A 13471-nucleotide genomic window follows, 5' to 3' on the forward strand; every position below is an offset into this window, starting at 1 on the left:
AGATGGAAGTCAGACGAGTTGTTGGACCGAGGACTAGCGTTGCACCGATACCGTATATAGCAGCTGATGCGTCGACCAAGGCAAAAAGTCTGTCTCGTCAAGGAGAACGAGTTGGACGAAACCTGGACCAAATCAGACCACTTTGTAAGTGGAACGATCATTTATAATATGAGGCACTGCAAGTTTATGATTCTATTCATTAGATCTGAATACAGGGCTCACCAAGCATGCTAATGGTTCAGCCTACTTTGAAAGTGGAAATCTCAAACTAGCTTGCTCTGTGTGAGTTTTTTCTTCTCGTTTTGGACATCATCTTTGAGTACTTGCACGCGGTGAGGTCGATATACAAGAGCTGATTCCTTTTCATGCTTATTCTAGATATGGTCCTAGACAAGCTAGAAGGCATCAGCTGCTTCATGACAGAGGCTATCTACACTGTGAATTCAAGTTTGCTCCATTCTCGTGCACAAAACGACGTGGTTTTCAAAAGGTAGCAACATGCTTTTATATTGGGATCTATTGCTGTTGAATCATATGTCAAACCTAACGCATTGTTCACCTTGCCTCAGGATGCTCAAGAAACTGAATTCTCGCGAATCATACAACAAGCACTATCTCCTGCCATCAGACTAGAAACACTACCCAAATCAACTGTCGACGTGTTCATCCAAGTGATTGAGAATGATGGAACAACGGCTTGTCTAGCTGCTGCAATTACTTGTGCGTCTATGGCTCTAATCGACGCCGGTATTGAAATGTTTGATCAAGTTTGCGCTACGTCTGCCGTGAGTCTGTTAATGAAACCTTTGCTTCTCGCCTCTATCTTACAACTTATAATCATTTAGTGCTTCTTCAACACTACAATTGCTGTGGATTGTGACTTGGAAGAGGAGACAGGTCAAACTGGGCAGCTCATGGTGTCATACATGCCTTCTAGTAAGGAACTCACTCATATGGTGTTGAGTGGTGAGGTGGATGCAGCGTATTCAGTGGCTGCAGTGGAAATGTGTATGGACGCATGTACGAAAGTGGCTACCCTTACACAGTCCAAGTTGATCAGTTTAGTCAAGAGCTCATAGATAGCTCATAGATATGTAATGGTATAGCAAGGTGTAACAGGTGTAAATATATTTCGCATTTTGACACGACAGCGAAAATAGGTGCAATCGCCGGCTCGAGGGCTTTCACGACATACATAATAAAGAATCGTGATTAAACGTGATAAACGCGTTAGACTTGACTTATTTGTCTTCGTTGAGCTCCTGTTTCAGTGTTTTAAACAGCCCAAACACTCAAAACATCGGGATTTTCGATAACGACTGTCAACAAGCAGATAGAGATAGACAATCGGCTTGAAGTCACAGTTGCATTGCAAAGATGATACACACTGCAAATCCTGTATCAAATCGCATCAGTCCCGAAGAAGCTCGACGCATTCACACCGAAGCTATAACAAGGGACTTCAGGGTAGAGCCACGATTAGGTAAAGCACGATATAGTTGTAAATATTTTCAATTGTTTCGTATTGTCAGAATTTGTTGAATGCTTGCCATTTCCTTATCTGCTTTGCTGTCGTATCGTATTTCACGCTAAACATTTGAATCTCTAAATTCTTTAGATTACAGAACTGTTGCTGGTGTGAATGGACCATTGGTTATTCTCGACAATGTCAAGGTATGTTTGCTATTTTATTGTTGATTACTTTTGTAGAAGGGTAGAACTAATCTGTTTCCGATTTACCTCAGTTCCCCAGGTTTGCAGAGATTGTAACTCTGACTTTGCCTGATGGTACCAAGCGTCAAGGTCAAGTATTGGAAGTTCAAGGAAAGCGTGCTATTGTTCAGGTACACTCCATTTTGCCATTCCCACATCATCTCATCATTTTTTTTGCTCACTTTTCCCTCGGTACTAGGTGTTTGAAGGAACATCAGGTGTCGATGTCAAGCAAACTCGAGTAGAATTCACTGGCGAAACATTGAAGATGCCCGTATCAGAAGACATGCTTGGTCGAATATTCAACGGGTCTGGAAAAAGTATCGACAGAGGTCCAAAGGTCTTTGCGGAAGACTATCTTGATATCCAAGGTCTGTGTAGATTGAGCTTTGATCGATACAGGGAATGTATACAGCAGTGGAATCAACCTTTTTTGGTCTTAGGAATGCCCATCAATCCCTTCTCCCGTATCTATCCTGAAGAAATGATTCAGACCGGTATTTCTGCTATTGATACCATGAACTCTATTGCTCGTGGTCAAAAGATCCCCATCTTCTCGGCTGCTGGTCTACCACACAATGAAGTAAAGACGAGCGCAAAAAAATCCATTTGACAATTCTACATAGTCCCTAACCACTGTTTCTCTTCTTAGATTGCTGCTCAAATTTGTCGACAAGCAGGTCTAGTCCGAAAGCAAGGCAAAGATGTACTGGATATGCACGAAGACAACTTTGCAATTGTCTTTGGTGCCATGGGTGTCAACATGGAAACTGCACGTTTCTTCAAACAAGACTTTGAAGAGAATGGATCTATTGAACGAACTTCCCTCTTCCTCAACCTGGCCAATGATCCAACGTGCGTATATGTGTCTTTGAAAGTGATTTTGAACTCAGGAAAAAATCCACTAACGAATCGTATCATGCCAAAATAGCATTGAACGTATTATCACGCCACGTCTAGCATTGACAACCGCTGAATACTTGGCCTACCAATGTGAAAAGCACGTCCTAGTCATTTTGACTGATATGAGCTCCTATGCTGATGCCTTGCGTGAAGTATCAGCTGCTCGTGAAGAAGTTCCTGGACGTCGCGGTTATCCTGGTTATATGTACACGGATTTGTCCACCATCTACGAACGTGCTGGTCGTGTCGCTGGTAGAAACGGTTCCATTACTCAGATACCTATTCTTTCTATGCCTAATGATGGTGAGGAAAAAGAGGGAAAACTGTTGTTGTTTCACGATCACGCTAAGACTTTGATTATCTCTACTTTAGATATCACTCACCCAATTCCCGATCTGACTGGATACATTACTGAGGGACAAATCTTTGTTGACAGACAATTGCACAATCGTCAGGTAAGTTGAAAGAATCGATGAAGGTTGTTGGATGTATGGCTGAACAGATCAATGTTTTTGTCTGCAGGTCTACCCGCCGATCAACGTGCTCCCATCATTGTCTCGTTTGATGAAATCAGCTATTGGAGAGGGCATGACTCGAAAAGATCACGGTGATGTGTCAAATCAACTGGTATGTTTCCTGGTTGGCATCCAGATTTCGGCTTCTTGACAGGATTTTTTTGTTGACTAATAATCGATCCACCATCACTAGTATGCGAAATATGCTATCGGAAAAGATGCAGCAGCAATGAAAGCCGTCGTTGGTGAAGAAGCTCTCAATCAGGAAGACAAACTGTCTCTTGAATTCTTGGAAAAGTTTGAAAAGACCTTCATTTCACAAGGATATAACGAGTCTCGAACCATTTTCGAGTCACTGGATTTAGCATGGTCTTTACTTCGAATCTTCCCCAAGGAAATGCTCAACCGTATTCCACAAAAGGTTAGTTTTGTGTTTCCATCCTGCATAGGAATTTGTCTTCTGTCGGTTTTTTTCCGGCAGATGAAGCCTGATTTGAATGATTTGCGTATAGGTTTTGGCGGAATACTATGCTCGTGAAAGGAAGAGCAAGATGCCAGAAACTGCTGAAGCAAAGTAAAGCGCTAGGTTAAATGTGGTAATTTGGAGAAGTGTACAGTCTTGCAACCAAAAATACAGTATACTGCTTTGGGTGAATCTGGTGTGGTGTTGGGTCTCTGTTTTATCTCGTTGAATCGTTATCGGTTTGGTGAAGTCTAGCTCGAACTGAAGAAGGCTGATACGTGATCACATGAGGAGTCGGGAAAATTCCACGCCTACTGTAGAAGTTGGAGAGTGGAGAGCTAATCTCCTATTTCGATTGTCTAGATGCCCAAAGTTTACAGATGTTGTGATTCTTACTTCGCTTGATGGTGCTAAATTGCATGTCAAGTACTGGACGCTCAAGAGAAACATGATATTAGCAAGGTGCCCTCAAAGTGTCATTTACGTATCACTCATCAGGACATTCCCGGTGTTTGAGAGAACATCCGGTGCTGATATTACTCGAGTACAATGCACTGGCGAGACACTCAAGATGTCTGAATCAGAGAATGCTTTGTCGAATACTTAACGGGCTTGGGAAAAAATTTAACCACAGAGGTCCGATAGTCTTTGCGGAAGATTATCTTGATATCCAAGGTGTGTACATCAAGCTTTGATCTGTAGAAGAGGTACAAGGACCTTCTGTTCTTAAGAATGCCCATCAACCTTCTGCCTTAGTTATCCTGCCATTGATACACGAGCTCCATTGCTCGTAGTCGCAACGTTCCCACCTTCTCGGCTGCGAATTCGCCTCACAATTAAGCTTGTCGCTGTAAAGTTGCACATGATCTACTCTGAATGGTTGCCAACCGCTTGTTTCTCGAACCCATACATTGCTGCCTGAATTTGTCGAAATGCAGGTCTAGTCAGAGGACAAGAGCATCATGCTTTATATATGCAGCATGGCAACTTTGCTATTGTCTGTTGAAGCCATAATGGCGCAACATAGACCCTGCTCGTTTCTTCAATCAAGAATTTTGAGAAAATGGATCTATTGAGGTGGCAATACTCGTCCTCAACCCTGCCATTGATTGAACGAAGGTATTGTGCGTATAACGTGATTTCACATTACCCAAAAAAAGACCACATCACCGACTCATCATTACAACCCGTTTAGTGTAACCAACTCCTGAATACCTAGCCTACCAATGTGAAATGCGCATTCAGATCATTTTCTCTGATATGAATTCCTATGCTCTGATACTTTCTGTGAGCTTTCAACTGCTCGTAACGAACATCCTGGTGGTTGTCGTGGCTACCCTGGTTACATGAACACGGACTTGTCTTTATAAGCGTGGTGGTCGTGTGGCCAGTACATATGGGTTTTTTAATCATGTTTCTTTTCGTTTATGCCTAACGATGGTGAGCTCAAACACGCAGCATAAGCAAGAGGAAAAATATGAATGAGACCTCGGCTTTTCGTATGGATACTCAATACACATACGCATCTCAGTTATGCTGTGCTAAACACCTACACCATTCTTGTTTCGTTTGTGGAAGCTGCTAAGATCACCGTGATGTGTAAAATCAACTGGTTATCCTTCTACCCTTATAGTTTCTTTTTTTTGTTATTGACTCATCATCGTTGTATTCCAAACTAGTATGCAAAACACACTGTTCATGTACTGCTGCCGTGCTGAACCACGTCGTCGCTGAAAATGCATTCATTTAAATTCGTGGGTCCGAAAACACCTGTCTTGTCACAAAGCTACTTTTGAGGCGCTGTATTCAGCGTGATCTTTACCCTAACTCTCCGCCGACGGGATGAACAATGGTGATTTACAAAAAGCATCCTGTGCGTTTTCACGTTGACTAGAATGCGTCATGCTCTCCAAAATATTTTTGTTTATCATTTATTTTAACCCAATTGGTAGGAAACATTCCAAGTCGACACACATGTCAGCAGCATTTTTCTTGGTTGCACATGTGGCGAGGTTCCAGTGATTTTATTACACGGTGGACTCCCATGTTCATTGACTTTGAGCCCACGAAACATCAATCGATGTTTGGACGTTTGACTACCCTTTGTGGTTATGATGGTAGCTCGTGTTTTTCAGACTTGAATATCGTGTAAGCTGATGATAATTCGAGGAGTGTAGCGCACAATGCTATTTTCCGCGACAACTATTCGTCCCTATCGAGTTTCAAACACAAGAGTGATTGTAGAATTCGCTTTGTTCTGCAGGTTGTAAGCTGCATCGACCAACCAAATAAATGTGCGACTCTGTTTACATGAGTACGCGTGAGTAATCTCGTGGTTTGACTTGGACAATATCACCCTCACTCACTTACTTATTGCTCGTTTCTTCGAAAATCCACACACTTTGAAATCAACCCAAAATTTCTACCAATCGCTTCCTTTTAAAGCGATATAGCAGGACATCATGTCAGACTTTGAGAGATTACTCCATAAGACATCGACAAAGACAGCTGCTGCTGAAACAGTTTCGACCAGCATTCGTAACGATGTCACTCTCATTTTTACTCAAGAGGGGCCAGCAAGAGGGACAATAGTGGAGGGTACTATTGAATTTCTTGGCATTCCATATGCTGAACTTCCCGTTGGGTATGTCTGATTAGTCTGACTTTGGTGACATCTCGCTCAACATTATTTTAACCCGTGTTTTGATTTAGCTCTCTACGATGGCGACCACCAATACCTCCAGCGAAGCGTGATGGAATATTTAGCTGTATCAAGTTCGGGTGCGCGTTGGAGACGTGTTGAAAACTGGATGTCTGCTAAAGCCTTGATCAACATAGTCATGGATGTCCGCAAGTGCTCGCTACTCAACCAGAAGGCTTTCGAGCCTTCAACGACAACCAAAAGAATCTTATATATTCCGAGAATTGTCTCACTTTGAATGTTTGGACTCCTTTGCCAAGTACTGAACCGGCTCAAGAACAACGAACTGCCACTGGATGGGGCAAAACAGCTCGAACAATTCAGAATATGGGTCATCCTGTGGTTGTGTGGATTCACGGTGGTGGATGCGTGGAGGGTCATTCAAGCAGGCCCGTATTTGACGGGAAGGCATTAGTGAAAGCTTCTGGGGGCAAACTGATTGTCTGCAGCGTTAATTGTGAGTATCTGAATATGGTTCACATTCGTCTTGAACTCGATTGCCGTGTTAATTTTCTACTTGAAGTTTCAAGATTCCTTGCGTCGTGCACTGCACAATCTAATCCTTCAATTCGTGTCTAGACAGGCTGAACGTTTTCGGCTTTCTCGCTAGTAAAGAGCTGCAGGAGGACTCTAAAGGTTTGGCGAACCGTTTTGAACCCCTACCTTCATGCTTTTGTTTGCTCTTGCGACTCACGCCATTCGCTTTCTCAGATGGCAGCGTTGGAAACTGGGGTCTCCTAGACGTGAGGCAAGCCCTCATATGGATACGCAACAACATTGACAGTTTCGGAGGAAATCCGTCCAACATTACAGTCTTTGGAGAATCAGCTGGCGGTGTCTTGACTGGATACCTCCCTACAGCATTCAAAACAGACCATCTATGTGTTCGAACGCTGCAAATATCAGGAGTCAGCAGCACTATCAAACCACAAACCATTCAAGAATCACAACATGTATTCGATACGCTCTGCAAGCTGACCAATTGTCCGGCAAATGCAAAGGGACGTGATAAAGTAGAGCATTTAAAGACCATACCGTCGTCGGTGCTGATTAAAGCCGTGGAGCAGATGGGGTTGAAAGTTATGGGGCCAGTGCTTGATAATGTGGTTGTGAAGGAGACGCCTAGCGAGGCTTTCAGGAAGGGTAATGTAGATTTCATGTTCAGGGAGGCGATGCTTGGATATTCTCTGAACGAAGTGAGTGAGGATAATTTCTCACCAGTCGTCCAAATTCTCAACGATTTTGAAATCTAGGGAGGCTTATTTAGTGACTTGTTTCCCAGCACGGATGCATTCCATGGATTTATGAAATCAGCATACCCAAATCAGTCCGACATGCTAAAGGCCAAGTATCCCGGCTCATCTGCCAAAGACTTGAAAGCAGCTGTAGAACAATTCATCGGAGACAGTCTCTTTGATGCTCCGACGAGATCCACGGCTCGACTAATAGCTGCTTCAGGAATCAAAACATACTTGTATCGTTTTGAAGTGCCACTCGAACGTTTGAAGGACTTCCACACTGGAGTTGTGCATAGTGGCATCTTGCCATATGTTTTTGGACAAGAAAAGCTTCTTACGGAAGCTGAGAGGGCGACTGCAAAGAGATTTGTCGGATTCTTCACTCGTTTTGTAAGTGCTCTTCGTACGATGAGAGATTGGACCCTTCATTGATTGCTGTCTTATAGGCTACAAATGGTGATCCGAATGTGACTGCTGGATACGAGGGACGAGCAGGCTGGCCCAGGCTTTCTGGGAAGAATGGGAACATGATTGTTTTTAAGCCCGATGGGACTGAAGTTGAGAACGAATCCAGCCATCGAAATGAAGTTCGTAGCTTTGCGTTTGGAGACTTCTTTTACATAAAAATCTAATCTGCTTCTTTCTTCTAGTACTATGACTTGTGGGATTCCATCCATGAACCGTCGTCGTCCAAGTTATAAACTTGGAAAGAAATCCGACATTAAATTGTTTGAAAAATTCTAAATACAAGTAATAGTTTCTTTTCCATATTCAGGTTTGGCATTGTCTCGAAATGTCTATTCCGGTTTGACTTCTCTCGAAGGCGGTAATGTCTCAAAATCTGATCCCGAACTCCTCCTTCTTCCCGAATTGTCATTGGAAGTACTACTTATTCCAACACTTTCGAGCCCGGCTGGTGCAGTAGGGAACTGTTGGCTCTTGAAGGGGAGCAGAGTTGTGCTTGTGCAAAAGTAATCTATGGCAGTTTTTCGTAGTTTGGTGAAGCAGGTAGTCTGGTAGGAAATCGGTTGGATTGGGATGTGGCTTGGAAGGAGTACTGGTACAAGATCGTATCTCCGTAGTAATTGGGTGAGGACGGAAGTGTGATGTAGTACGTTTCGCTCCATATCGGATACGGACGTATCTAATCAAAGGAATTGGTAAGGACGAGCAAGATGCAGCGACCCCCCATTTCAAATGGCAGCTCCAAATACAAATCCAAGCCTCGTCGGGAAGAAAAACGTACCAAAGCTCCCAAGGTCTAATATTCGTTGCTGCTGAAGTTCAGTACCCTCGTTCTCAAGGGTGATTGTTATCAGATCAAGAGCATTGAGACTGAGCTTGAGATGTTTCGATGCAGCTAGAGCGAGTTCTAACGACACAATCCACTTGATCTTTGAGAAGATCACTTTGTCGATGACGTGTAAGATCATGATTTCGATCACTAAGATACAAAGAGTGAGATCTCATGATTAAAATATCACTAATATAACAATTAAACTAGAATTTACTAGTGGAAATCGCGTCCATTTGAGATTCATACCAGACATATTATTAGCACCAATCCAGGGTGTTTTCGCGAATTGTGAGAGCGACATTGGCTTTCCGCGTTCATGACGGTTCCTTGCCGCCGGGCTCATTTCCTCATTCATTTTCTTGACACGTTCGAGCGCACAACTTTTTCAAGCAAAAAATCACGTTTGATGCCACTTTGAAACCGTGCTTACTTTTAAACTTCCGTAGGAGGGCTTGTGATCCATGTCATCGATTGACGATTTTGATAGCTTCGATACTTTCCTAGACAATTTCCACTCTTCCAAGCTAGAAGGTAAGTTCTCAGTCCTGTTTGTTGTGTGGTTTTTAAAGTTTCCATTTTTTTGCATAAAAATGTTTTGCCAGAGATAGAACAAAATCATGGAAGCATTCAAAATTAGAACTTATCAGCAGCACCTCCTCCTTCATTCTTTCTTCCTGAACCAGATCTTTTGGAGACCCAAACATTTAATCATTAACACGCTCTCTGGTTTACTTAGATTCTGCTAACGATACAATGAGAGACTTTCCATTGCCTCCTAAAGTCTCCCAGCCGACTACATCATGGTCCTTGACTGCCGGGCCAAATCACTTTCAAACGATGCCAGCCAGAGTTGCATATCACCAACCATTTTCAAGCGGACTGAACTGGATGGGCGGGAGGAAAACGTCTGAAACATCGTCACCAATCACATGGGCAATAGCCCCGAACATAGTAGTAGAATCCAGGTCTCGCTCAAACTCTCTACGGGATCTTGACGCAACGATAAACATTGTAGACCAACAGGTGCAGATACAACAAGACCACGTAGGGCCTCAAGTCGCCAAAGCTCTCGAGAATATGCTGCTGACTAGGAGCGCCGCCTCTGCAGAAACGGTCGTTGACGATGAGCACACCAGCTATGGTGCGAAGGATAATCTAGAAAAGCATAGTATTGTTGCATCTCCAATCTCTGAAGAAGGCAATGAGCCAACATCGTCGTCGTCATCCCCGATAATAATTAAACAGCAGCCATTGACTACTATTACAGCACCGATACCTCAAGTGTCAAAAACCGATATAGATAGCATAGATGAGGATGATGTTGAGGCTACTGAACGGACGGCATTAATAGCACCTCCGATGTCAATACCGTCAAAGAAGCAGGCTTCTGGCTGGGGCTGTCTCTGTCTGTCAGTTGAAACCGCAGAGTAGGAACGGGACAAGCTTATGTAGATACAATCTCAACGATACCAAAACTCATACTATAAACAAACGTCTATATTTACAGACCCGCTACAGGGTTATATATACTGGTTCAATTTACTTTCATGTTTTACAGCGACTGGTGATTTGACAGGTTTTGATAATTTCAGCCGAATATATCATCAATCTCATTGATCTCTGTCTTCTTGGCCTTTTTCTTTGATTTCTTTTTGATTATGGGAGTTGTTATCCGTTGCTCTGCGTCCTTGTCCATTTCCATTGAAGTTGGCACAGAAAAGAAGGAGTCTGACAATGCACTTTCTGTAATCGTAGTTTCGGGTGCTGTGCTCGACGTTGAGGGTTGTTCATCAGCGTCTTCTATCGCAGTCTGTCCACTTGGTTGTTCATCATGCACTTGCAGTCCAAACTGTTCATTATTGGCAGCGACACGACTCAAATATAGCGGCACGTTATCTACAACGATTTCTGTCTTGTGAGCCTAGAATCCAAGTATGTCAGTAACTTTAACAAAAAAACCACCCTTGTTCCAAACTGATTCTTACGAAATCAAGAAACGGCCGAAGAGCTGTATAGCATTGCTCAATATGTAAAGATATATGCCGAAAAAGGATATGCAGACGTGATGTAAGACCCATCATAGTGACTGATGTGGCCATGAATAGCGTTTGTCGAGTTAATGCTCGAAAGGCACTGGTGTGAAATGGATGTGAGAAACTTGGAGACTTTTGATGTGATATTCGGCGATCATACTTGTAGCATTCTATCAAGGTATCTTGTATCTAATGAATCAGCGTGTGACCTATAAGTCCAGGCTGTGACATTCTTTGCGCTGGCAACAACTTACTCGACCGACTAACAAATGAGCTCCAGACAGTCTTAGCAAAGCATAGATGCACGTACCATAATTTGGAATACTGGTGTACTCTCCACCTTTACGTCGTAGCCTAGATGGCAAATCGTCAGCAAGAAAAAACATTGAGGCACAATGTTTGGATCAATGTACTTGTCTGGTTGCATCAACACCACAATCTCTTGGACCAAATCCTTTAAATTCACTTCACCGAATCGAGCCAGTACCCTCCTGACCTAAGTTCATATAAAAGCATAAGCATCACAAATCACGAGCAAAAAAAAGAGTTGATGTTCACCTGTTGGTACTTCTTCCAATGCAATCCAGAGCGATGCTGACTAGAGTTCTTGTAATATGTGCGTGAGAATAGAAACAGATCTGATTCAAGCTGAGATCCTTTCAGCGCATTGACCAAAAGCACCAACGTTGGAATTGGTGAAGGTAAAAGTGGAGATTTGGTGGTTGATACTGGGAGAAACTGACTCGTATGAGGGATCTGAGGATGCCGAGCTTGCAATAGATCGCTCCATTTGAGCATCCTTTGAGCGACCGATTATGTCAAACTGCAGTAAATCGATGTTTGGAGTTTTGTTTTGAGAAAACGATTCGAAGCAGTGCTGCGGCATCAGTGAGGTTCGGGACGAGGAGAGAACAGTTGGAATAAGGTTTGTATACGCGGTATGAACTATTAAGCTGCAAATAATTGACTAACAGTACAGCTGACATATAGGCGTGACATTGTACAACTCCACGAACTACTTGCAATAAGCCCTTTGGCATTCAGACAATATGAGCACTCTCCAGCGTCAAGCTGGTCTCGCCAGCAATGATGACCGCTTACTTCAAATCATCAGAACTGCTAAAACTCCCACTCTTGTGGATCCAGCATTAATCGAATTTCTCAAAATCGACGTGCCTCCTACTGTGACGCCCGAGAAGCTGCGGGCACAGTTAGACGACGCTGAAAGGCGAGATGAAGCGCTTTTTAAAGAATTGAATGATCGCTTTCATCTACGCTACGACCTGAATCTGTATACCAAAAACTATCCATGTCTGAAGCAGATGGTGGTGTGGCAGACAGAGAACAAGGGAAACTTTGCTAATGTTTGGTATTCATCTGTTGCTAAATATGCTCAGAATGAAGCTATAGTGTTTGGTGATCGAGTGTGGACGTACACATTGCTGGAACAAGGTGCGTGTTATTGAGGCTCGTTTCCGTGGATATTGGTCTCGTACGACAATGCTAACGTTTCATTGCTACTGAATAGACAGTAACCGTGCTGCTGCTTGGCTGCTCTCCAAAGGTGTTCAACCGAGAGAAGTCGTTGCCCTAGCATTTGAGAATCACCCAGCTCTGGTCGTATTTTGGCTTGCACTTCTCAAAATCGGAGCATTTGCAGCCTTTGTAAACAGCCAGCTACGCCAAGGAGCATTGATCCATAGTGTAAAAGTCAGTAAAGCCCGGTTGTTTATCTTTCAGCACTTGGTCGGCAGTGCGGTACACGATGTGTTGAAGGACATCAACGAAGCACGAGAGCTGATTGAATATGTGGCCAAACACGATATTCCAGATCATGAAGCATTCTCTCAGCGATTCCATGAATCATCGCTGCCAGAATACTCTGACCAACGCCCGCCTCAGGCTCTTACAGACTCGGTTTCTTGGAAGGACCCAGCAATGCTCGTATTCACTAGCGGCACAACGGGATATCCAAGTAAGAAAGGCGGTGACTCCTGTAAAATAGGGTTTCTAAGAATGCTTTTTTTTGCTAGAGGCGGCTGCTTTTACGCATCAGAAAACATACAGTATGTTGCCACACTCTAACTCCATTCCGTCCTCCCGTGCGTCTGTGAAAGTGCTAACTCTAATTTGTAGATCTCGCAAGCCAAATCACAAACCTCTGTGATCGAAACGCTGAGGATAGATGTTACATTGCTTTGCCACTATTCCATACTACAGCGTTTGGAGGTGGCGTATGCTCTACTTTCTACTCGGGTGGTTGTGTGGTAATAACTCCCAAAGTCAGTATAAGCCGTTGGATGGACGAATGTCGCAAGTACAGGATTACTTGTATTCCTTATATTGGTGCGTGGATCCACTGACCTCCCCGCTTAATCTACATTGGTTGTAATGTCGAACTTGTTTTGTTGCTGTAGGTGAGGTTTTCAGGTACCTGCTAAATACGCCAGTATCAGCTAACGACAAGAACCACAACATACGTATTGTTATGGGCAATGGCTTGAGAAAAGATATCTGGAAGACCTTTGCTGATAGATTCAATATTCCAAGAATTGCAGAATTGTACGTTGCCTTTTCAAGGTTAGAAACTGTTGAGATGCGGTCAGTC

At 43.4% G+C, this 13471-nt stretch overlaps 3 protein-coding genes across 3 annotated transcripts; 2 read left to right on the forward strand and 1 right to left on the reverse strand.

The window, feature by feature from the left end:
• Positions 1-2: 2 nt before the first annotated feature.
• On the forward strand, positions 3-1079 carry SmJEL517_g04491 (uncharacterized protein; the record flags this gene model as incomplete). Its single annotated transcript, XM_031170419.1, has 5 exons — positions 3-144; positions 204-282; positions 379-490; positions 570-785; positions 846-1079. The coding sequence occupies 5 exons, from the start codon at positions 3-5 to the stop codon at positions 1077-1079; spliced, it is 783 nt and encodes a 260-aa protein (XP_031023635.1).
• Positions 1080-1377: 298 nt separating this feature from the next.
• Positions 1378-4201, forward strand: SmJEL517_g04492 (H+-transporting two-sector ATPase; the record flags this gene model as incomplete). The annotated part of the gene is made up of 12 exons (XM_031170420.1): positions 1378-1483; positions 1619-1674; positions 1746-1844; positions 1913-2084; positions 2157-2296; positions 2366-2568; positions 2645-2919; positions 2989-3071; positions 3139-3243; positions 3325-3552; positions 3644-3705; positions 3958-4201. The coding sequence occupies 12 exons, from the start codon at positions 1378-1380 to the stop codon at positions 4199-4201; spliced, it is 1773 nt and encodes a 590-aa protein (XP_031023636.1).
• Positions 4202-10418: 6217 nt separating this feature from the next.
• On the reverse strand, positions 10419-11661 carry SmJEL517_g04493 (uncharacterized protein; the record flags this gene model as incomplete). The annotated part of the gene is made up of 7 exons (XM_031170421.1): positions 10419-10751; positions 10816-10963; positions 11024-11052; positions 11118-11125; positions 11174-11217; positions 11277-11359; positions 11422-11661. The coding sequence occupies 7 exons, from the start codon at positions 11659-11661 to the stop codon at positions 10419-10421; spliced, it is 885 nt and encodes a 294-aa protein (XP_031023637.1).
• Positions 11662-13471: the final 1810 nt, after the last annotated feature.

This window comes from Synchytrium microbalum, assembly GCF_006535985.1.
Source record: "Synchytrium microbalum strain JEL517 chromosome Unknown SmJEL517_scf0030, whole genome shotgun sequence".
Lineage (NCBI taxonomy): Eukaryota > Fungi > Chytridiomycota > Chytridiomycetes > Synchytriales > Synchytriaceae > Synchytrium > Synchytrium microbalum.